Source organism: Nanorana parkeri, unplaced genomic scaffold (genome assembly GCF_000935625.1).
Source record: "Nanorana parkeri isolate BGI_ZX_2015 unplaced genomic scaffold, ASM93562v1 scaffold2, whole genome shotgun sequence".
NCBI lineage: Eukaryota > Metazoa > Chordata > Amphibia > Anura > Dicroglossidae > Nanorana > Nanorana parkeri.
In genome coordinates, this window is record NW_017306270.1 from 1,239,900 (window position 1) to 1,265,931 (window position 26,032).

The 26,032-nt window shown below is 40.0% G+C and overlaps 1 protein-coding gene across 3 annotated transcripts in view; it reads right to left on the minus strand.

Moving 5' to 3' along the window:
* Window positions 1-2,759: 2,759 nt before the first annotated feature.
* The window catches only part of CRTAC1 (cartilage acidic protein 1), a 416,360-nt gene continuing 393,087 nt past the window's right edge, over window positions 2,760-26,032 (minus strand). Inside the window, exons 12-16 of one of the 3 annotated variants that reach the window (XM_018563297.1) lie at window positions 24,502-24,647; window positions 20,361-20,403; window positions 16,868-17,011; window positions 6,291-6,410; window positions 2,760-2,907 (exon numbers count right to left, since the gene is read on the minus strand). In XM_018563297.1, the coding sequence (XP_018418799.1) occupies window positions 2,774-2,907; window positions 6,291-6,410; window positions 16,868-17,011; window positions 20,361-20,403; window positions 24,502-24,647 (587 nt within the window). In that variant the 3' untranslated portion in view covers window positions 2,760-2,773. Of the gene's footprint in view, window positions 2,908-6,290; window positions 6,411-14,584; window positions 15,473-16,867; window positions 17,012-20,360; window positions 20,404-24,501; window positions 24,648-26,032 lie in introns of those variants that run through there. The other 2 variants (XM_018563372.1, XM_018563447.1) reach the window with 2 other exon arrangements.

Consider the following 26,032-nt stretch of genomic DNA (forward strand, 5'->3'; position numbering starts at 1 on the left):
TGTTTTTTTCTGAAATACAATGTATGTAACTATACTGATTAATATTTTGCATACCCATATATATGCTTTGAAGAAAACCCCCCCAAAAACACTCCTGAAGAAGCAGAATACAGACCCACAAAGCACGTTGAGATTTTACCCTATTTTTTGAGGTTTGTACAGCAGATAAAAGTGTACAATAATTTATAAACAAGATGTTTTAATTGTCTGTTTTTTATTTAATTTATAATCAATTTTGTATTTTTATAAATATGTTCAAAGTATTGTTGTGTACCTTAAAGGAGAACTATGAGGTGAGTGATTTTCAGTCAACGAATGACAAAGAAACTGTCACACGTCGGCTCAATAGATCGGGAAGTGAGCAAACACATACCGTCGCTTGCTTACTTCGCGATCATGTCCTTGTAGAGAGCCGTGACAGTTAATCACGGCTCCTTGCAGGGATTCCCCCCTCCCCGCTCCGATCCTCCAGTGCTGACTGGAGGAACGGATGGGGGAGGGGCAGACACAGCTTGCTCTGCAGGGCCAGCTATCAATCACGCAGCTGGGTGGATCTTGACAGTAATGTTGGGATCTGTCCCGGCTGTGGCGGTCTCAGTATACCGCAACCTTTAGCTCTGAGCTTTGGGTCACGGGAGGACGCTAGTTTATGTCCTCCCGTGACCCTTAGGACACCTATAGGGAAAAGCACTGACCCTATAGTTCTCCTTTAAAAGTCTAAGTGCATCGATTGATTGCATACTACTGTTCTGTCTGTGTTTGTATGATTTATGAACAATGAATGCATTTTATTTTTCTGCTGATAAAATAAAATGTAAATGATGAAAACGCCATAAGCTAAATCTATACACACGCTCCGAGTCCAATACTTTGACCTTTGAAAAAATTACTTCCTCTTGATAGGGTTCTGGGCTCCTCTTCTTTCCCCACACAAAGTGAATGACTAATATAACCTCATCATCTGGGTCATTGACATGCTCTCCTCAAATAAAACAGACTCCCTTTTATGCTGCATCTGATAAACCTCAAAGAGCACAGTAGATTTATTAAATGCCGGAGAAGTAGCGCAGTTAAAGGTTACTGTTGGGAAAGGTAATGTCTCCTGACAGATTCTCAGAACACCTGATGTAACAGCTGCAGAGTCACCTCATAATATAATAATACACTAAGTATAGACCGGCCATCTCCAGGCTACTATGATCTGGACACAATAAACACATTCTCTTCTAACTCTTTGTGATTTTTATCTGTAGCCCATAATGAAACCACACAGAGAAGAACATTTCATCCCTGTCAAGGCTCAGATGAAGAAGCGGATATTTGATGTGCTGAATCACAAGCTGGTATTACGGTGAACTGAAGTGTAACTTTAAAAAATGTTGACTTTTTCATTACAAATCGGATCAAAAATAGAAATGGAGATTCCTTAATAAAAAAAATTTCAAGAGCTACAGGTTAAAGGGTATTTATAGCTAAATACTAGAAATAAATGTGTTTCTATATTGAATTTCCATAAGTTCTATCCCACTCCTAATAACCATATCCACCTAGAAGTTTCTAAACTTACTTATTTAAGATGCCCATAGAATGGACTGCCTCCAAACCTTAAAAAAATAAAACTAATAGAACCGCCACATATATATATATATATACCGTATTTTGCGGTCCAAAAGACGCACCGGACCATAGGACGCAGGGAGGTCCGGCGCGCCTTATGGAGCACTCGACAGACTGTAGCTTCTGACACAGCTTCTATGACAGAAGCTGTGACAGAAGCTGCAGTTAGTGACCGCTGAGACAGGTGGCACTGTGATTACAGCGCCACGGTCTCAGTGATCACACAGAGCAGACGAAGAAAGTCCGTTCTTCGTCTGCTCTATGGTGATCTCTATCGTCGCCGCTGCTCGGATTTAATACGAGTGATCTCATTAGATCACTCGTATTAAACGAGCAGTGGCTCCTACTGCTTAATACGATCGCCGCCGCCGCTGCTCGGCTTTAATACGAGTGATCTCATTAGATCACTCGTATTAAACGAGCAGTGGCTCCTACTACTCGCCCGGCGCATGTCTCGGGCGTCGGGATTCGCTCCATAAGACGCCGGCACATTTCCCCCCTCCTTTTGGGGGGAAAAAAGTGCTTCTTATGGAGCGAAAAATACGGTATATATTATTTTTTTTTGGGGGGGGGGGTTCAGATACACTTTAGGAAGGATAGTTCCTCCAGATTCACTCACTACATATAACCCCAAAAGTTCCCTTATTTATACTGCCTGGCCAAAAAAGAAAAACAAAAAGTTGCACACTTTAATATTTGGTTGGACCGCCTTTAGCTTTGATTACGGCACACATTCACCATGCCATCATTTTGATTAGCGTATGCAATGTCACAACTAGCGATGCGCCGATACTAGTATTTCGGTGCCGATACCGAGTACTTGGGCAAGTACTCATACTCACCTAAATGCTTCCAATACTTTCCCCGATAATGGAACTTCCGGTATCAGGAAGACGGCTTCCCGGCCAATCAGGAACCTGGGCGGCGTGTAATGACTCGCCGTCCGGCTTCCTGATTGGTAGGGAAGCTGGTCAATTAGAAAACCGGGTGGCGAGTCATTATCCAGCCCCCGACTTCCTGATTTTCCAGAAAGTCGGCTCCATGCTTTCTCATTCCCCCAGTTATTAAATTCTTTGTTACAGTGTTGCGTGGATATACATAGAAACTTAGAGCATTCAGTGGAGTTTCTGTAAAACGATATTGTCATACAATATATTTAGAATTGCTGGAGGCATCTCTTCCCGTCCTGGGCCAGGTAAAAGCCACTATGACAATGGCAGTGATAGGAACCAACATCATTATGACAGATGTGATCACATGGTCCAATTCCTTCCAGGCATTCATTTATATCTGAAATAAAGAGGGGGAAAAAAAAGTGAACCTCCCCTAGTTATTATATTAATTGGTGTAAGCAAAGCCATGGCACACCTTGTCACTGATACAGGGTTCATTGGCATAAGGGGAGCCAGAGGTCTCTGGCTACACAATAATGTATCCAGACTGCAACAGCCTTGTGTAAATACATCAGGATATAGTGTTAGTATATACAGTTCTCTGTCAGACTATCTTGATAGTAATTAGAATGATGACGTTCTTTATTGTTTTTTAACAGGACAGGTCTTGGTAGTAGGATTGTCTTTAAGATAAGGATGCGGACCACGGCATGCTCCTCAGTCATATATTAGCCCTTGTTTTCAAAAACATTCTTGTATTAAAGCTAAACCTCAGGTACAAAGTAGTGCAGCTCATTAATACATCACTTAATGTATTTTTGTTTGTTTAAGGCAAGCAGTGTAAGTACTTGACCAGGAATCAGCATCATAGCATCCCTGCACAGCAAAACTTAGATTTGCAGTGGGTGGGTTCAGTGGCACCAGGAGCCAGTCAACTGTGCTGCATTGCTTATGTACCAACAAGGACCATAATAAAAGAAGCAAAGAGCAGAGGGACAGGGAGATGAGCTCATCAGTCTGTTGTCACAGGCTGGGGAGAAGCAAGACCTGCAAGTGATACTTAAAGTCTATCTTTGGGGAAGAACAACTCCTTTGCAGTGATTCTGTCCTAGTACTGCACGGGTTAGCTGCTTGTTTAGGTCTAGGTTACCTAGATAAAGGACTTTTACGTACCTGATCCCCACTACCCAGGCTCTAAGATTGGCACCTGGGGCCTCTTCAGTATTCCAGTAATTGTAGGCCTGCTGAGATCATCATGTCTATTGCATAGTCCATAGGCCTGCATTATATGTGAGGCTGCCGAGAGACAGCCCACAAGCTGGGGTGTAGGAGAGACAAGGAAAGTGCCAACCACTGGGGGAGCGGGGAAGCAGGGATTAGGTATGTAAAACTACTTTATCCAGGAATCCCAGACCTAAACAACCAGTTAACCCTTGCAGTCCATAAATACAATCCTTCCATCCATGAGTTCTCCTTACCTTTTTCATTCAGTCCTCTCTAGTTCCTCATGTCACCTTGCAGAGCATTTTTCTGGCAAGAGAACCTACAAAGCTTATTAAACGTTACTGATGACCCCTAAGCCGGCACATTCAATTTATGGGTCCGTTTGTGTCATTATGAAGCAGAACTGCTTTGCTAATGTTACGTGCAATCAACACGGTAAAAATATATATATTTAGAGAGCCATTAATCTTTATCATTCGGGTTAATGTCTCTGGAATTACTCATTCTAAACATGTGCGGCTATGATGAGTGGGCAAATGGATTCACATTTGCTGCAATTGATGAGAAGTCTGACACTGCAAGGTTGAAAATGAAGTGCTAGATTAATATATTATCTGACCCACTGACTTCTTACTAATTAGACCTTCTGATTCATCGCTTTGAACATTACTTTGATCATGCATGTCCTTATTTTAACACTCAGATTTCGTATGAGGTTGGCAGCTTTGTGTGCAGCATTGGTGGTGACGGTCCTTATAATTTGGCATTACCCTTAGTTTTATGGTATTTTCCCCCACAATTATAAAAGGGGAAAGCACCATTCCCCAAAGTCACCTTGGTGCATCTACAGGCTGTATGGTGAAAAGGTCAACGCTAAGGACATGAAGGTTACATCAGGGCATGCTATAATGTTTCACAGAGCTCAGATGTTACCCTTTTTTTATTTTAATGTGCACTTAACTTTAAAGGACCAGTATCACATATTCACTTATTGTGGTAACTGTGATACATGTTGTGACTTTTTGTTTTATATGCATTGTATCCCTTTTTAATGAATGTTAAGCTGTACAGCAAAAGTGAAAAGGTAAGGGTTGGGGCAACCTATCAAACTGCCAGGGGTATTTACAACTGTCACCTGTTATTAACATGATTTAAAGCGTATTTCCACCTTTGCAACCAAATTGGGATAACACCTATTTTTACGTGTTCCCATTTACATTGCATAACTTAAATTAGTATTAAAGGCGGGTTTTTTTTTTATTTAGGCAAAAAAAATACCTGGGAATTCCAAAACTTCCTGGTTGTGGAAGAGTGTACTGAGGGCAGAAGAGCCATAGGCTCCTTCTGCCATCAGTCAAGCTGTGACTGTAAAGGTGGCCAGCCGCATGCTGTGTGTCTCTATGGACACACACAGCTAGGTGCGAGCACGACCGTGACCTTTCATGTACGGTTGACTTCACAGCAGTTGGCTATCTGATGGAGGCACCCATACAGGGGGAGTGGCACTAGTGGTCTGGATATTACTAGAGAATGAGAAAATGAAAAAATAGAGAATAAAATACTTTTTTTTATAGTAAGTCTGACCCCCATAAAACAGCAAATAAAACAAAAGGTTTAATGTCGCTGTAAAAAAAATTTGCTTACATTTCTAAGTGCTTTATACTTGCTTAAAAATCCTACCTAGCTCCCCCCCCTATGTAATGTTAAGAGGGGGGCTTGGGGAAGTTATGCTTACTCTTAATTGACCCTGTCTGTGTTGGCGGATTTCATTATCAGTTGTAATCCAGATTTGAACAATGTCTGTCCAAACAAAGGGTTAAAGACTTCAAGCATTGTTTGTTAATGAAAGGAAGCTCAGTCTGTCCCTCTAGTTTCACTTTCAAACTGCTCAGAGTAGCCTGGAATCTGCACAAAGGCTTTCACCAAAGAAATGGCTAAAAAATTTAAAAAAATGTTTTCGTAATCATTTTTTGGTATGCTGTGTACATAGGAACACATAACAGAGATATAGAGGGGTTTGCCCAAATTTGACTGCAAAAGTGGAAATACACTGTAAGGGCTGTTTCACACCATAGCATTGCACTAAGCATACAGGATCCATGCATTTAGCGCAAGCTAACGCACTGCACACAGTACCATATGATAGGTGCCCTGGTGCATTGCGTTGCCATTAATTTTCCATAGCACCCCAATGCACCTACCACAGGGTGTGCGTTGCGGCCCAGCACAATGGACAGTGCTGCAATAAAATGCGTTGCTGTGCAGTGATTAAAAAATAGGACATGCACTACTTTTTATTACTGCATGGCAACACAACACGTTATTACATTACACCTGCCCAGAGGTGCTTTGGGGCATCATGAAGAATGAATGGCAATACAATGCACCAGTACTATGTGGCGTGCTGTAGCGCCTACTATCCTGACTTTTTTTTTAAGGAACTTCTGGCAAAATACTTTCAAATGGAAATAGGGCAGGAACAGAGAATTAAGAAGACAAACCACATCTGTGTTATCAAATTTACCTTTGTATAAAAAAATACTCCATATTACTTACCAACACATTGACTGTCTGAGCCCATTTTCAATCCTGGGAGACAGCTGCAAGTGTAGGAGCCCTCTGAATTCACACAAAGCTGGGAGCATTCATGGGTACCAAGAGCACATTCATCGATGTCTGAGAGGCCAAAGAGACTTGATCAGTGCCATGGCTAATAAAATCAAATGCAGTGTATGTGTGACATGTAAGAGGCAGCTGTAGAGCACAGTCCTAGATTCTAGATACTGTTTATCTTTAGATAAGTTTATCTAAAGCCAAAACATTTTTTATAGAGCAGGAAAGGGTTAGATCCTTTGTTGCATTTTCACTGTTGTGTTCTCACTGGGGAGATCCTCCCGAACTTCATGCTTTATGACGATTGTCAACGATTGCCAGAAAAAAACTTTTAGTCGTCAATAAACCTTCGGGACTGACCTAAAAATATTTCGTCCAGCATATAGCCTATAGGGAACAGCTATTAAAAACAATAAGCTCAAAAGCTGTCTGGGGGGAATATACAGTTGATTTTGCAATTAACCAGAGTGTTTGGTGGTTATGCTTTTCCTTTTTTTAGGCTGCACTTGGAAACCCTTACTGCTGACAATTCCATAATAAATATCTTTGCCTAATTTGTAAAAAACATTTGTCGGTCTCCTGGTCTGGAAAACTTGGAATCGTATTTTTAGTATGAAATATAAACTCCATACCTGCTCAACCTCTATCCCATATGGCGTGTGGGGGAACCACTGGTGCTCAGTAAGGCTCCATCCGCCATGAGTCTTGACATAAAGCATTAATAGTCCGGCCCACAGCTCCAACCTCCAAAATATATTTCCATAACAATGAAAAGGCAGATCATATGTGCAAACCACTGATTTGTTTCAGCCAATAATGGCCATAGTTGGTTAGTACTTCACAAAGTAATGCATTCAAATACTTTTCCAACCCCAATGGGGTGGTATTTCTCATTATCAACACCTGAATCCAATCCCAACCTCTCTTTATAATGGGAAATATCTCCCCATAGGGGTTGGAACGTATTTAATCCATTACTTTGTCAAGTATTAACTATCTATGATTAAGGCTGATTTTTAGTGTTTGCCATCTGCATGATAGTGGGGCCCATTTACATTAGTGCATTGCAGTAATGCTCACGGGTTTAAAACACGATACAGTTCATTAATTTTGAATAGGCCCAATCTTTGAAATGCACTAAAAGCAGAAAAGCAGCATTTTTAAAAACACAACACACAGATGGGTCACATGTGTGCGATGCAGTGCGCCACAACACAAGCATGTTGTGTAGTGCAAAACTGCTAAATAAATGGCACCACAATGCCCTGCACTGTGTTTGCTGCATTGCTTTGCTTTACGGTACAACACCACATATTACTGCAAAGCACTGGCGTGACCCGAGTTTGAATAAAAGGTTATGAATTTATAAATAGGAGCTGACCAGTATAGGTAGGACATGACATATCAAATATGTATAATGAACAAAAAAGCAAGTTTAGATAATTTCTGATCAATTTCAGGCATAATTTACCACAGCAATATTAACAAAAAGTCAATTGCATAGGTATATTTGTTTATTTTTTATGTAAAAGTGGCACATTTGTAGTCACATCAGCATTCTTAGCAAAGACAAGAAATAAATGCCAAAAAATATGTAAAATAAATTAAAAGGTAAGTTTAGATTGTTTATATCCCAGTTCTGTTAGATGCCACTTGCTTTGGTTGCCCGCCTTTTTGCTTTTATAAATAACTCAACCCTGAAGTTAAACTTTGCAATTTAAATCTGAGTTGGCTGATCGGTAACTTTGCTTGGCTGTATTTACCTAAATTTAGCAAAGTGCTTAAAAGTGTCCAAAACTCTTAATTGAGTTCCTTAAGGGGCTTGTCCACATTCAGCTTTTTCCTAAATCTGATCAAATTTGGCACGTGCCAAATGATTATCAACAAAAAATAAATGCGCAGTTAATGTGTTTTCATTTTTTTTTCTTGGTTTTGGTTTGGCAAATGAAGTTGGCTGTCACTGTGTTTTTGCTTCATTAAACCTATTAGCAGGGGGTGCCTGGCTGTTTCAAGTCTTCAGTTAACACTAGGGAGTCTGTTTGTAAGCAATTTGCAAAGCCATTGGCCCTGTGAATCTCTCTGAATGTTTATTGTCTGTGAATGGATGCACAAAATTAACTTTCTTGTATATTTTATATTCTATTTATTTTAATCGAATGTATGCTGCCTAGCCCATAAAAAGACACCACCTGACTTCCGGTTCCGGCGCCCGATGCTATAGACGAGCGCACCGGAGCTCCGTCCCGCTGTCCGCCTACAACTGCAAAAACAGACCGTCTCACTCACCCGGGAAGCCTCGCACAGCCTGCCGCTCACTCCCCGAGGATGGACAAATACCTCGATCGCCAGCCGCGAGCCCGCAGAGCGCTCTCCGGGCGCTCCGCTGATGGAGGGGACACAACAGATGCAGCCAATATGGCCGCCGAAGACATGCTGCAGGAGAGTGACACAGGCACAACCGAGGGGGAGTTAACCCCTGCATCCGCGGCCACAACGGCTATAGACTATGCCCTAATAGCCTCAGAGGTGAGCAAACACCTGAAAACAGATATTGCAGCCATAATTGCTGAAACGTTACAACTCCACCTGGGCAAAATGAATGCTGCCATAGAAACCCATAGCAAAAGCATACAGGCCATGGAACAGCGCATAAGTATTATTGCGGATGACGCTACAGATTCTCCCCGCGCGTATGGCGATATGGCCAAGCGCATACATACTCTGCAGGAGATAATAGGTCTAGGTTCAGAAATGTTATGTCCCCAAAAAATTAGGTCAGCTGCCTATCTGAATATACTGAATGACCAGGTTTTTACTTCAATGGCTTTTTTCTTTCCTGATGGCACATTGGGCATATTACAAGATGACAATGACAGGATTCATCGGGCTCAAATTGTGAAAGAGTGGATCAGGGAGCATGAGACATCTGTTTCACAGATGGATTGGCCACCACAGAGTGCGGACCCTAACCCCATTGAGAATCTTTGGGATGGACTGGAGAAGACTTTACGCCGTGGTCCGACCCTACTGTCATTACTACAAGATCTTGGTGAAAAAGTAATGAAGTTTGGATGGAAATAAATGTTGCGACATTGCATAAGCTTATCAAAATGGTGCCACGGCGAATGCATGTATTACTCAAAGCTAAAGACGGTGCAATTAAATATTAGAGTGTGTGACTTTTTTTTTGGCCAGGCAGTGTACTGTGTTTTCCAATGCCATTTTGGAATACCATATTATGGTCACTAGATAGAGGTGATGAGCAGGGGAAATAAATATGTTTGTTTTGTGCATCCATTCACACAGGAACATTCATAGAGATTGACAGGGCAAATATATATGCCAATTGTTTATAAAAAGAAAATACTAGGTAACAATACTCTGTTGCCTTCGGTTTGTTGCCAACTTAGGTAAGCCACCTGTCTGTGCTTCATTTACCAAGACGCATGTAACCTGGGAGAATAACAATCGCCCCTATATACAATCCCCATCCTAGCAATACTAAAGTTCACATCTCCCCCCGTAGGCATGTCGTGGTGGGACAGCATTTTACATTTGCAAAAAAAAAGTGTCAAAGAGAATATGCCAAAAACATCAACAATTGTCATGATGACCATTAAGTTGTTGCATAGGTATATTTGGCACATTTGTAGTCACATCAGCATTCTTAGCAAAGACAAGAAATAAATGCCAAAAAAAATGATAAATTACATTTCAAATATTGATAACTGTGTCCTTTCAGCTACATTTTTGTGTTTGTTCTACAGATCTGGAAAATGTACCCTTTACCCTTTATAGTGAGACATCAAATTGCACAGATGCACCATGCTGTACTGAATAGACATCTGAAGACCGGGAAGTAGATACAGTCTGCAAGAAGTATCTTTCTTGGCAATGCATACAATTATTTTTCAGGCAGTGTACATGTACGTTCTGTAACTTCTAGAACAATGACTTACTTTTACATTAGCTATGTGCTTATATTGTACGTTCCTTATACCAATTTCTCTAGGACACAAGTCATCAAGTCTAACTCATTCGCATAACTAACTTCATAATCATAGTATGGAAATATGCGACAAGTCCAAAAGTAAATGTTACAATTAGGTTTTCTAGAGCAAACACAAAGTGCAAATGGAGTGTCTGGTTGATAAAGAATTTTGTCTGCAGAATCAGTTAACAGTTCTTAAGTTGTCACCACTACCAAAAAACTGGTGTGTCAGTATTAAGTGTGCAATGGTAGGCTAATAAAGAAAAGGGTTTCTTCTATGTCTTAGATACACCAGGTACTAGTTTCCCATTCATTGGTTTGTGTTTCTATCGCGCTCTATTTTTGTTTGTTCTGTGTTATGGAGGCTCTATCAATAAAGCTTTGGCTTTGTATTGGCTACAATAGCTTGGTGTAGTTCTGGTGAAGCTTACTTGCCACCACAGTTACCAAGGGATGTAAGAGGCTATCATGTGTTTCAACTTGCCAACAAAACTAACATTTAAAGTGACTTTCTTGCTACAAAAAAAATTGAAAAAGAAGCTCAGTGGAAACGAAGACTCTTAGTACTAACTTCTGTAGTGGAGGGGGGTCCAAGCTTTGCTCCCTTTCAGAGGTCCTGCTTCTAGTAGAGCATCTGAGACTTCCATGGTTGTCAGATGCCTGTGTCCCCCACTGCACACTCTGATTCCATCCGCTGGCCCCTATGTCAACACATGATACAGTAGTGACAAAGGGGGTGATGGATGGAACCACAGAGTTTAGAGGGTGTTCTGCATCCAACACACAAGTGTGTTGGATGCAGAAGATTCTCTGGCAGTCAAAGCTTTTGAAGATCAGATTCGGTATCCACCAGAGAGGTAAGTATTGAAAGCCTTTCTATTCAGGGAGTCTCTTTTCCAATTTTTTGGGCTAGCATCAGAGTTTCCTTAAAGACCAACTCCAGCTAAATAAAGTTTTAGAGCAAGCAAAGAAGGGTCAGAACATCAGTCAAATTTTAAACACCGTCACCCAATGAAGAAATTTCCGCTCACTTCCTGCTCTGTCTGGCACCCCCCTCCTGGACTGGAAGTAAAGGAGAAATCTGCCTAATGGAGACATGGACACCAATAACATTCTGTAAGCTTCTCAATCTACTACAAATGTGTTTTTAAAGACCACTACAATCTCCATATGCTTCATATATAAAGGTCTTCATTTCTCATGCAATTTCAGAACACAACTATAATGCATTATCTGAGCTCTCCAAATCCTATGAGATGACAATGAACAGGAACAATAAACCACAGGAAGGCGTCCTTTGCCTTTTTGTCTGGAGAGCAAGTCCATCACCAGCACTGCATTTTGGATGCATTTACTTTTCCGAGTGTAAATGTTCCACTGATTTTGTTACAAGTACGGCATTGGAGAGAATCCAGAACACAACAGCAATGGCTGATAATGAATGCTTTTAGAGAGATTAATAGCACAATTTGTTTAGTGAGTGGTGAGATAAAAATATACACTGTTAATTTCATCTGTATGTAGAGTAAGCTCCAACTGGCATAGAAACTGGAGAGTAATCTTAAGAGATACTTTAAATAGTGTCTACGCAACAATAAAAAATTAACATGACAGCCACAAAACAGATGGAAATAATCCTTGATAGGCAAACCCATCAAGAATGACCTTGTCCTGACATAATTAATATACCCGTAGCTGACTCCCACTGAAAGTAATCATTTAATGGGGAATTTACAGAGCTCTGCCATAGCACAGCCCTGAGCAACAAACATATTAAGACTAGTTTTTCCCACTGAGGCCAGCATAGGACTTTTGCTCTGCGGGCCTTTAATCCTTTGACTGCCTAAGTATTACCTGTGAAAGATGATGGATGTGAGGTCGGACCCTAAAACCAAAACTGCACTTTAGAAGTATAATTGTAGGTTCACATGCTCATTAGATAATATACGTTGAATTCCCATCCGCTGTTCTCCTCCGGCAGTAGACCGACCACTTTTGAACCCATCTGGATTTGTGGTCAGAGTCTCAAGCCAGGTATGAAGATTACACTTGCTATTCATGATCTTCATCTCCAGCATCTACTGTTTAAACCCCTACTATGTAAGCTGGCCATACATTCTAGTCAGCTTAGAAATCTAACCCTAAAACTCTAAACGATCTAACATATTCCTCCATCCACGATGAACAGCACGGATGGAGAAATCTCCCAATGTGGCTATTGTATTACCTGAATACCTGAACAGCAGCTGATTAGCCCAGTTCATTCAACAAAGGTTGATTTAGTAGGGCCACAGATTGTAAGAATGTTGTCTGGTTCCTATGCATCAGCTCAAATTCTAACAGTGTAGGGCCACCCTTAGTACAGCAGACTTCCCCTGCCTACATCACAAGGGTAGAATAATTGCATTATGGAATCACTCCATGGGGTCCTCCAGTTAGCAGTAAGGCTTTTCAGGAGGGCCCGTGTGTACTATCACATACTGTAGCTGCTGCATCAGTCTCCTTGTGACAGGAACAGGTTTATGTAAAAATAAAAAAAATACAATTTAATGAGTGTGAAGGCAGATTCCTAATCTATTTTACAGTGGTTGCTCCATGCTAGAATATTCGGCACTGGTTTCAACTACTGCTTTTAGGATGGTGCAGGGGTAGCACCTAGAGTTCTATCACTATTATGTTCTTACCCAAGAATGCTTACTATACTAGGTGCCTCCACTACCTATACTGACATGCTAGTTTTTTCCTTCATCAGGCTTTTGCTCTCTCATTTTGATGGCCGCGCTTAAAGAATTTTACTGTATGACAATATGTGTACTCTGTAAAATGAAAATGAATAAAGATATTTTTTAAAACGCAATGCTATAGAATACAGCACACATATATATATAAACAAAATCCAATACACGTAATGCACTCAGACACACACAATTGGGACCCACGGACATACAAAAAAAATCCCATTCTTGCCATACTCATTAGATGTCCCTACGCTCTTCAGAGGATTTGCAATAATTTTAGGAGGCGTCATTTTGTAGTCAAATTTTTAATGTAAATCGCCTACTTACAGTTTTGCATATCTTTTTTTTCATTGTTTCGCAAGCATGTCTAAAAGAATTTGCCATTTAATAACGTGACACAGTTTTATTCTATATTAGTATGAATTCTTGAGATTATATTGTGCTTGCATTTACTATTAAAGATTTGAATATATAGTTATTTGAAAATATAGCTTTGATAAACATCAGGTATATCACGGTGCATACAAAATGAAGAATACTATATTTATACTATAGGTCATTATAGGTCCTCTGCTTGCAGGAAACATCATCAGGAAAGTCATTTTAGAGAGCTCTGTATGTCTGTAATGTGCATGTGAATAGTGGTTCACAATAGGGTCCACTTACTATAGGAATAAAGCCTGTTTCCAAAGGAAAGTTAATGTTCAGTGAGCTTAGTAAATAAGGGGAAGTTGTCTTTACTTAAGGGTGTCCTGACTGGGAAAAGGTTGAGAAATGCTGCTATATAATGTGACGGTACAATCTGCTTTAGATCTACCATCGACTATGTAGTGTAAGGGTCAGCTTCAATTGATATAAATTGAATGGGTTGTTTAGGTTTGTCCTCATATTGCATAGTTTTGGCAAATCTAAAGGAGATTGTACAATTTGCGTTGTAGCATTTGGTCACCGTGAGACTCAGGTTTTGATCTATCCAATCGGTCATCAAGTATCCTACCAGCACCTCAGCGTTTTAGTCTGTATGCCCAAAGGTGCCCCTGGTCTACTAGGACCCCAGAAATGCCCCTGTCGGGTATTCATAATGAACACTGCTTTACCTTATTAACTAAGCTCAGTGAACTTTCATCCAATTTAAAAAGTGAACAGCCTCTACATTTTCAACCCCAATGTATTTATCGGTCAGCTGGAAACTTTTCGTGATCCAAACATCAACGTTGCGACTATATTCTAGTGAATTACCAAGCTGCAATCTCAATAATGTTCTTGTTCCACCATATAAAATGGCTACTTATACTGGGTCAGGTGACAAATGCACTTTCACAATAAGAGTCTTCCGCTGTGTTATATACACCCCCTTGTAAACACCACTCACACAAAGGGGATCATAAAAAAAACCCAAACAAAACGGAATCTATCAAACATAACAGTCTTAACAAATGTTTCCATAAACCAGTATAGCATGATGACTACATCCTACTGTTCCTATGATATGTTTTGTATTTTTGTCATTTTTTTGCAGAATTCATAAATCAGCTCCAGAGTCCCATCTTATATGTCATATCCTGTCCTCTCATACTGACGGGCATTAGCGAAACACCAGAAAGAAAGAGTTTAAACGCACGTCTTCTATATATTTACTGTACATTTTATTTCTAACATATTTTTCAGACCGATGACTGGAAGACTGCAAAAAAGTTCAACTCTTTTAACATTTCATTTTCATAGAATTAAAAAAATTAGATAAGGCTTCTTCCTTTATAAGGACATGGAGCAGACAAAGATCAGGCCGGGCAGGCCAAACCAGCATAGTGGGTGGTGTTCTCTTTTCCATGGAGCCACCAGGGATTGGCTGTTTTTTTCACCCACCAAGATGGGCCTGCCATGGGCCACTCTATTGGCATCTCTTGCAGCAAAAGAGGTAACCAAGAAATTTTGGGCAACATATTCAAAATAATAAAAAAAGAAACAAGATTTGAATATAAAACTTGAATTTACAGGGGATACGTGAAAGTGTTCTTCAGCAAGGGTTGTTCGGCTGTTTTTTGTTTTTCTCTTCGGTTTTCTCAAAAAACATGCATGACATATTAACAAACAACTCGATTTTACGAAAATATCACTATTCACTCTAAGCCTTTAGACAGAGTTCTTTCTGGCATGTTTTGTAGCAGGGCCACCTATGTCCCGGAGCCGGGGTGGGTTGGCTGACAGTTTACTGACATACTGTATAAGTGGAGAGAACCAAGCATAGAAAGCCTCGATATGATTTGTTTTTGTTCAGAGAGAGTATATATGCAAAAATAGTCCAAGGCTCAGCAGTACTGATGAACAGTGCAACATGTTTGGCTGAAAGCTGTAGGCTGAAGATGGGTAAGATCCAAAGTATGCCACTTGAGCTGCTTGTGTGACCGAGGCATTGGAACATACAACACACACGGAAAGGAGAGGTATATAGATGTTTGGGTAAAAAGAAAGAAAGAGGAAGATGTTAAAAGCATGGGGTGGTAGAGAAGGAAACAAAGACATTGTTAGTTCTGACAGTTTTATCTACTAGTTAAAATGAATTGTAAGCGTCAAGAATAAGGCAACAGTTTAAAATTGAACTCAGGGATAAGCAAATTTTGTCTAAATACAAGAGGCATTTGTATTATTAATTGAGTCTTACAGGTCTATTCACAAAAGGGTGAAGAGTTTGGAGAAGACAGGAGGAGTGAACAATCTAGGACAGCATAGCTGATTTACAAACATTCTCCAAATTAGCTCACTCTCCAGTTCAGCTATGTTCTCCTAGATTGTTCCCTTCTCCTGCCTTCTCCAAACTCTTCACCCTTTTGTGAATAACCCTGTCAAAGAATTGAGGCCTGACCCTTTGCTCAGATGTAATCTTATACGGAGGCAAAACTTGGTCTATCACCCTCTTCCAGTTGTTCCGAGAGGGGGCTAGTGAATAGACCTGTTAGTGTGTTTGATGTAATTCTTCCAGGTCTGTTGAGTAATCCAGCATGAAACATTGCCTCTTGTAATAAAGACCTCTCTCTTTTTGCTCTCTTTCCTTGTGCAAGGTGACTGGTCTTGTAATAAAGACCTCTCTCTTTGCTCTCTTTCCTTGTGCAAGGTGACTGGTCTGGTGGTAATGCAATAGGCTGCGCACTCCTATGGGTCCCTGTGTGTGTTGTGAAGTAAACACTGCTCCAAGCTCACTCCCGTGGTGGACTACAATCTCAATACAAATTAATAAACTAAACATGAGATTGTATTCCATCATGGGAGTGAGCTTGGAATAATAGCTACTTTACAACACACACACAGGGACCATGGGGAACAAAAGTAACCACCCTCCAGAAGGAAGGACAGTGTCATCACCAATTCAGAGATGATTTGAAGATCTACATCTGAGTGGTACACAAATAAGATACATTTTTGGTAATAGTTTAGGTGCTTGAATTTATTTTTAAGTTATAACTGAGTTTAGTGTTACTTTAAGAATGCAGATCCTTTTTTAAGCCTGCTGTTAACTGAGGTTTTGAGGAAATATTACTGGTATGTGTAATTCTCATTTTCTTACATATCTGATAATAGGAAAATTCTCTGAAAATTAATCTTTTGCCTCATGCTATTACTAAGTCCCTAGAGACAGAGAACTAAGAAGGAATATGTGAACAAGATATACAATTCTAATAATACTCATCATAAATAAAGCATATGTAGCTATAACCACTTAAAGTGACAATGAACTGTATATAACATGCTAAACATACAGTATATTAAACTGTAGATATACAAATGTAGCTTACCGACACAAGCTGTGCCATCTTCATTTGGCTCAAAACCACGGTTACATCTTCTGTTCGGACGACACTTGTAACCCCCATATGTGTTTATACAGACTGGCTTTTCTCTGGGGCAGAGAAATGGGAACTGCAAGCACTCATCTGTGTCTGAAAACACAAGAGAACATGTTTATCACCAGCACGTTTCCCTTTACAACAGAGTCAGAGAGGAACATTCTTTATCAACAATTAAAGTGACATTAAACCCTCAGATTTTTTTAACATAAACCAATACTGTAATGTGCGCCTTACTGTAATCCATGGTTGTTTCCCTTCTCTTTGCTGCTCTTCCTTTTAAATCCTCATGTCTTCTCATGCTTGGGCAGAACTTTCCTTTGCAGCTGAGTGCCTCTTCCTGTAGTGCTGGCTCAGGTTACAAACCTGCACACAGACACCATGTATCCATTCCAGAGACAAGGCAGTCTGCTGCAAAACAGAAGTTCTGCAGAGCATGAGAATAGATACAGATTTAAAAGGAAGAGCAGCAAAGAGAAGGGAAACAACAATGGATTACAGTAAGGCACACATTACAGTATTGTTTTATGTTAAAAAAATCTGAGGGTTTAATGTCACTTTAAGTAAACAATGTGCTTTACAGGCTGTTGTGTGAATCCTTAGGAATCTGACAGAGTTATCGCTTTGCTCAGAAACACAGTATAAAGAGCAATTGTGAAGGAACCTATGGCAAGCAATTCAAAGTGAAACATTTAATAATTGTAAGAGTCACTACAATTTGTTCTTTTTATTACCTTGTTGAAAAAAAATTTGGATTAATAGTTAAAGTGACATTAAAGGATAATTTGTTTTTCCTCCCCCCCCCCCCTACATCTGTCCCTCCAGCGGTGCGGCAGCTCTCCGATCCAGCGCTGACTCCTCTCTGCTTGCAGGCATTTCCGATCCAGCGGTGTCTGCATGCGGGTGCACACGTCCATAGACTTACCTTGCGTCTCTGCTCGTCTCCCGGCTGAAAATCCGAACTCCGCATGCGCCTGCCCCAAGATGCTTTGCGGCCGCCGGAACAGTTTCGTTTCCTCGGACGTGAGCGCGCAGCCGAAACAAGGTAAGTGTTAAGCGCTGTTAAAGCGTTTTTGTTTTTTTTTATCTTTTTGCCTATATCTACTGCTTGGTAGCAGTAGATACAGGCAAAGAAACGGGAGGGTTTAGAACCACTTTAAACTCAGGACATAAATCTTAAAAATGCATTCAAGTCCCTTAACTATTATCAAAAATGTCTCTTATTTGTGTATCACTCGGCTGTAGATCCTCAACTCATCTCTGAATTGGTGCTGACACTGTCCTTCCTTCTGGAGGGTGGCTACTTTTGTTCCCCATGGTTCCTGTGTATGTTGTAAAGTAGTCACTGCTCCAAGGTTTCTCCCGTGATAGACTACAATCTCATGTTTGGTTTACTAATTTGTATTGAGATTGTAGTCCATCACTGGAGTGAGCTTGGAGCGGTGGCTACCTTACAACACACCATGGGGTACAAAAGTAGCCACCCTCCAGAAGGAAGGACAGTGTCAGCACCAATTCAGAGATGATTGAAGGATATACAGCCGAGTGATACACAAACAATGTCCAATTTTGTAAATAGTTAGGGGACTTGAATGTATTTTTAAGATTTAACTTCTGAGTTTAGTGTCACTTACCTTACCATACACACTATGCAATTTATGAAAGCATGAATACTGGAATGTCACTAGTAGAGATCATGAGATAAAGGGTAAACTGAATAAATATATGTGAATCCCCTTTAAATAACAATTTAAAGGGGATTCAAGGTAGTCAGGAACAGAGGAACGCACCTGTCTGCTGGGGTCAAGATGTGATAACAGACAAGTACAGATATCAGCAACAAACTATCTGCTCTTTTAAATGCATATTGACAGTTTAAATATTTATTGTTTATTTGTTTCCATCTTAGGGCCCTCTTCTTTGTGACTGTGTGATCAGCCATATGCCCTGCAACCGTAAGGAAACACGGCACTCCTGTGTCAATTGAAGATCGTGTGTAGTGTTTAATTCCTCAATTGGCATACAGTATATGTCTCAGACAAAATCTCTGATGCATTTCATGCATACGTGCTCTTAATCATATCAACCATATGCCTTTTAGTGTTTAGCAGAGGCTTTAAAAATGGGCCTGTCAATTTAATAACTTGTGATCATAGCTCCTTAAATTAAGTTGTGGTGGAACGTTGCCTTGCTTAGATTTACCTGTGATTCTACCCTTTTAGTTTTTTCAATGCTGTACATAATAGAGAGCACAGGAAAAAAACACTGAAATCATTTTCAGGTCTCAGGGAAGCCCTGCAAAAATATTATATCTACAGCTTCCGGTGCATTAGCTTGATCAGCAAGTTGTACTGTAATTATAGCAATTAAATAAATTAATATAGAATGTGATGTAACAGACACGTGGGGGAGATCATTTTTAAACACCCCTTCTCTATATGACCAAATTTTTGACATTAATAATCATGAAATGAAAATGAAACAGATAACAGTAATAGACAAATTGTAGCGTCTCTTAGCATTGTTAATACAGTATATTGTTCATTGATAGTAGAAATAATTCTCATTATATTGGTGGTAAGTGGGAGGGGGAATGCCCCTTACAGTGATGGTCAGTGGGATGAAGCAGGCCCCATTACTTTGGTGGTTAATAAGAGGACGAATACCCCATTATATTGGTGGTCAGAGGGAGGGAGAATGGCTTATTACATTGGTGGTCAGTGGGGGGGAGAATGCCCAAATACTTTGGTGGTCAGCGGTAGGGAGAATTCACCATTACATTGCTGGTACGTGCGAGCAAGAATGCCCCTACATTGGTGGTGAATTGGAGGAAGAATATCATATAACATTGGTGGCCAGTGGGAACTTCACCTCTTACATTGGTGGTCAGTTAGAGGAAAGATCTCCTTATATTGGAAGTTAGGAAGCATTCCACCCAGACAGACAGCTAAAACATAGTGTCAGTGGTTACTTTTCTGAAAGACGGGAAGCTCCCCTGGTCCCAAACTACTGAGTGACATTGGCCTTAGAACTATGCAAGCAATGTCAGGTGCAAGGTCATTTGCCACCCCTAAGCAATGTCTGGAAGAACCCTATGGAACCCTGGTTGAGAGAAGCTGTACTAAGTAGTCTCCCAAGTCAACCATGATCTTAAATATAATTGCAGGCAATCATTTTGTTAAATGTTAAAAAAGAGTGTTCTGTTTGTAAGTTGTGCCTTTTGAAATACATTTAGAACCTTGAAACCCTGAATATATTGTGCTATATGTTTTTACTCAGACTTGTCATTTAAAAGGAGCAATTAAGAAAAACAAATGCCTTTTCTGCACATTCATCCAAACCCTTTGCTCGCTGAGCACCCAGGCAGGAAATTTGTTCCTATAATGACATTTCCTTTTATAATCCAGGTGTGTGACTTTCGAGCACATTAAGCTTCATTTACCTCCACAATGTCCATTTTCATTCAGCGAGAAACCTTGGCCGCACTGTTCAGAAAAAGATAAATGAGGTAAAAGCAAATTACAATCATCTTTATTCATACTGAAAAAGATCAAAAAGCAATTTCCTTTCTCTATTTATTTAGCCAAGTGATTAACTGTAAAAAAAAAGTCATTTACATGACCTGCAAGTATAATTCCAGGACAGAAACCTGCATAGTCAACCCAGTACCTTTTACTTTAGAGCAAAATCACATCAATTTCCACAAAGGGTATTCATTAACACTTGCATTTTCTAGAGTAGAGTTTAACAGGTTTTCCTGCACTTTTGTAACCATTCATAACTGTAATGGGTTAATGAGGACATGCTGGTTTATACAAGTGTCCCATACTTGGGACATGGGACATACAAGTGGCCCATACTTCTTGCGTGTGGCTTTGGCCATTCATGGCAATGGCCTACTGAGCAGTCTGGCCTGTCATTGTGGAACTTGCTGCCTGTCAACAAACCAGTAATTTATTGCAACAGTCACCCCACTGATTTGTACCTAAATACTGAAGGCGGTTTTATGCTTCCACAATTCCAGCTATGTTTTGAATTATAAGGAAGATAAGGTTGTCAAATTCATAGTCACTGGCTATCAAGCAGCAAGAATCCTGATGGTCAGTCCCACTTTTTTTTTTTGCAACTCATGGCCATAAACCATATGTGCCTTTAAAACTAACAGTAAGGGGGACTTGCCTCCTATGAAAACTTGCATAACTCTGCATGGGCCAAACAAAACAAATACCAAGGGAAGAAATAAGACAGTTCTCATTCTCACTGACTACGTTTAGTATCTGATGTATTAGAAACCGCTTTGGGCTTGTGAAGTATCTACATCCAGCATTATTTGCAGTTGCTGTTTAGCTACCCCATTGTTTGACCAGCAACTGGCCGTTTTGTGGACTGCATCCTCTTATATACAATCAGGATAGCACAAATTCATGCAGAACTGAGTGCTAACTAAAGTAAAGATAGTCTTTGTGTCTAAGGCAGTACTGGAGGGGATTATGTATTTTTCTTAGATTCAGGGATCCAGTTTTTGGGTTCTCTCATGGGTTGTTGCTGGCACTTCTTAAAAGTCCTGCATGGCTCAACTCCTTGAGGTCTCAGGCAGGGTACAGTGAAAAAAACCTCAAGTGTAGAGTTGTACATGTAGAAAGTTCAGTTCCAGACTTTACTGATGATTGGTAAAAAAATAAATAAAGCCAACAATGGCCACCAGGCCAAATAGAGGGGAGAATCTCCCAAGAGATGGTACAAACAGCAATAAAAACCTGACACAGGGTCTTTCCTACACTATCCAAAAAGAATAAAGTTTACTTTAGATACACTTTAAAGGGAAACTGTACTAGTTTTATGTTGCTCTTATTGTATTATCTTTTATGTGTCTGTTTTTAAATAGTTTTACCAGTGTGTGTATGCACATACACACAGTGTGCATTTCAAATAAATATTTAATGCAAGGCTAAGGATTCCCAGAGCATTATGGGTTATATAAAGTATGCATGGAAGTAGTTATTTCCTTTTAGGCATGCTGTCTCTCATTGACACATCAGACGGTGCTGTTTGCAGGTTGGGGAAATAAGGGGGATTCAATATCTTCTACATGTATGGGTAAATTGAAGCTTGAGCTATTGAGCACTTTATACAAGCTTAAATTTAGCAATAGGCAAGGAGAAGAAAAGAAAAGGAGCCTAAAGCTTAACCTGCTAATATTAAATCTTGTTTTAATTACTGTATATTATTTTATATTTATCGGATTAAAATAAAGAAAGCATGCTTAGTCATGATAGCTAAAGAAAAACAAATATGTACAAAACTACTCCACATTTCCTTTAGGCCTCATTCACAAAGTCAGGCCTGTAAGGCCTGACTTTACACTGTGTGAATGAATCCTTAAAGTGAACCTTAGGCCAGACTGCTGAAGCGGTCAAGAGGGGAAAGGGGGCTGCATTATCTGCCTGACCGGGCAGTGTGGCAGTGTGGCTGAGTAAATTACAGCAGTGGCTAAACTGAATTACAAATCGAATGGCAGTTAAAACAATTTACACAGATTTATTTCAACTGGGCAGTTAGCGGTCAGCCTGAAATTTTCTTTTAACAAATGTCGGATTAGCACACATTTTTAAAGGGAAATTTTGGGGCTTATTTGGGCAGCACCTTTGCTTAGAGGTTAGCACTTATGCCGCATGGGGTCCTTGTTTCCAATTTTGGCCAGGACACTATGTGCATGGAGTTTGCATGTTCTCCTTGTGCAAGCATGGGTTTCCTACACTCTGATGACATGCTGGTAGTATAAATTTACCCTAACTAGGCACATATGTTATCACATTCTGCATGCCGGTACCAATTTAATGTAAGTGGGGAGAGTTGAGGAAAGAACTGGCAACCTACATCGTAAAAAATTAAAATAGAATATTCTATGATTGTGCATTGAAGGGCCACACTCTGCTTAATAGATCAGAACATATATAAGGACTGTGATGGATTGAAACTGTTTTGTCCAATGTGTGAGATTGTAAAGAGCTCATCAGAAGCTGATTTGCCTGCCATGCTGTACTAAACGGTATCCAGTTTCAAACCATCACAGTCCTGATACATGTCCTCCCTTAGAAAGCTCTGATGAGGAGGGTATCTGTATGAGCCATGAAGTGCAATGGCCATTTTTATACTGTCCCCTCAACCCTGCATTGAATAAAGATGTATCTGGACTATTAAACAGTGTGTGGTCCTTTAGTTCACAATCTTGCAATTGGACACTACAAACCAAGGAGACAATGCAGATCCTCTGTGGTGTAGAAGCTGCCTTTTTGGTAGTCAGATCACCTATACTAACTCTTTCATAGCCTTATTGGCCAGTTACACCAATAGGATAAATCTTGTGGGTCCAGCACTTTTACTCCACTTCTATAGAAATCTCTACGGAAAAGGCTCTTAAGCATATCAGTCATGGTACCCAGAGAGCTGGCTCATAGAATCAGATATGACCAGTGACTATCTGCTTAAGCTCTCATGGGCAGTGCCCTCCTAACCATCTTGTCTTGACTTGTATTGTAGCTGTAATATCTTCCTTATATTATAAAGTACTGCACAAACTGTTGGGCGCTATATAAATGCTGTATAATAATAGTAATAAGTGCAAGCAGTATCCTTGCTCATCTACTACTGAGATATAACCAGCTAAATATTAATCCACACTCAACTTTCTGTTTTTTTTGTCCTAATTATTGTTTGTGGCACAATAAAACAAATATTTTGCACCTACAAAGTGAAAGGCATGTTGATAACATCACAAGGTAGGAACCCTCCAAAAAAAATATATATATTTCAAATTGTAATGCAAATAAAAAGGGAAAACATTATTTCGTAAGACACTGTATGTATGTTGGCCTTATATTCCTGTATAGACCTAAACCTATAAATAAAAAATGCTTAAAATATGAATGCACTCTTTGATAAAGGTAATAAAGGGACATTAAACTCAGGAATTGAATCTTAAAAATGCATTCAAGTATCTTAACTATTAACATAAATGCATCTTATTTGTGTATCACTCGGCTGTAGATCCTCAAATCATCTCTGAATTGGTGCTGACACTGTGCTTCCTTCTGGAGGGGGGCTACTTTTGTTCCCCATGGTCCCTGTGTGTGTTGTAAAGTAGCCACTGCTCCAAGCTCACTTCTGTGATGGACTACAATCTCAATACAAATTAGAACACTAAATGTAGGTGTGTAGTCCATCATGGGAGTGATCTTGGAGTGGTGGCTACTTTACAACACACACAGGAACCATGGAGAACAAAGGTAGCCCCCCTCCAGAAGGAAGCACAGTGTCAGCACCAATTCAGAGATGATTTCAGGATCTACAGCCCAGTGATACACAAATAAGATACATTGTTGTTAATAGTTAAGATACTTGAATGCATTTTTAAGATTTAATTCCTGAGTTTAGTGTCAACTTAAATGTGAGCTGATCACATTCACATATATAAAGGCTTACAATGAGTACAGATTCACTGGCAGACGGCTTTCTAAAACTGCTGTAATCACAAGTAACTCGTTATTTCTCCCACTTCAGAAAACAAGGGGTAAAAGTACCACCTCAATAAGCGTTGGCTTAGTGGCGCTGTCTTCATCCACAGGGTACGCAATTTCTATGACGGTATTGATTTCCCCTTCAGTGATGCCCCGAGTGAAAATTTTGCCGTCAGGCCAAGTCACCTCCAAGCTGCTAGCTTCATCTTTTCCTAGAAGAGAGAGAGCGTCAGAAAAGGAAATTAGATCAAGATGTTGCTGGATGTGAGGGCAGAGCTGATTATCACCGGACAAAATCTCACTCTGAAAGCCTCACAGTTACTGCCTGGAGCATTACTGACGTTATAAAACAGACCATTCTCCGTTTACGGCTTCTCAAAAAACATCATATGGGGGATTTTTTATTTCAGTGCTGAATGGGAGAACCTGTGCACAATTATTTTCCAATAGGCTATAATATCGTGTTATTCTTTGAGTTTTTATGAATTTGCAATGGGAACATAAATTGAGTTCTTGGGTTTCCTGCAGTTTTATCACTCTCTTAGTCTCTGTTCCAAGCCAACAAGCAGAGAGGGGAAAGGACTTCACATAATTACAATAAAAATATTCAGTGGTGCAAGGAATTCATAGCATGCGTGTGTATTGTTTTTTTTTTATTTTTATCTCTGCCGGTAATGATAATCTTCATAATACACATAAAGATGAACATAATATTTTATACACAAAATGTATAATCATTCCTAGCCAGTGATGTCAGGGAAAACACATTCCTAGTAAACCCCCGTCTGTGCCTCATGTGCCTTTATAGTCAAACCACTTTTTTTTATTTGTGCAGGATCTCACTAGAAATATTGAGTGCACCAAATGTGTCAGGTTTTTTAAACAAGGTAAGTTATGTACTGTGCATAACATTAAAGGATAATTATGAGATGAGTGATTTCCACTCACCTCATAGTTCTAGCAGACCTGTGACAATGAGACTGTCACAGGTCGGATATACATTGACTACAGTATCCTGTACTGAGCAAGATGTCAATTTATTTTGCCTTACTTTAAACACCATAGTGCAGGGGTAGGCACACTCTGGCCTTTCAGCTGCGGTGCAACTCCAAATCCCATTTCAAGACTCTGATAGACAAAGACATGGCTTCCAGAGACAGATGCATGATGGGATTGTAGTTTCACCACAGCTAGGGGACCAGAGAATTTATCTGCAGATTTTCTGTGGTCAGATGGAAAAAGTGCAACAGATTGGCCCAGGTGGAGATGACTCCATCCACACAGTTAAGTGTAAATGGAGGAATATGTTGCACCTTTTCCATTTGACCACAGAAAATCTGCAGATAATTGTAAGGTGTATGGCCAGCTTAAGGAATGCAACATGATAAGCAGGTATAAGCAACACATGTGCATACTTGTGAAAAAGAGATGGGAACCATCAGACACTACCTGTATGGCTTATTTTGAGGAAAGGGGCAACAAAAGTGACCAGACAAGATCCAATCACTATACCAAAAAGCGTTCTGCTGATGGGAATTTAAAAATTTCTACTTTCAGATTGTAAAGAATTGGAAGAGACAGGTGCATTTTAGGGTTC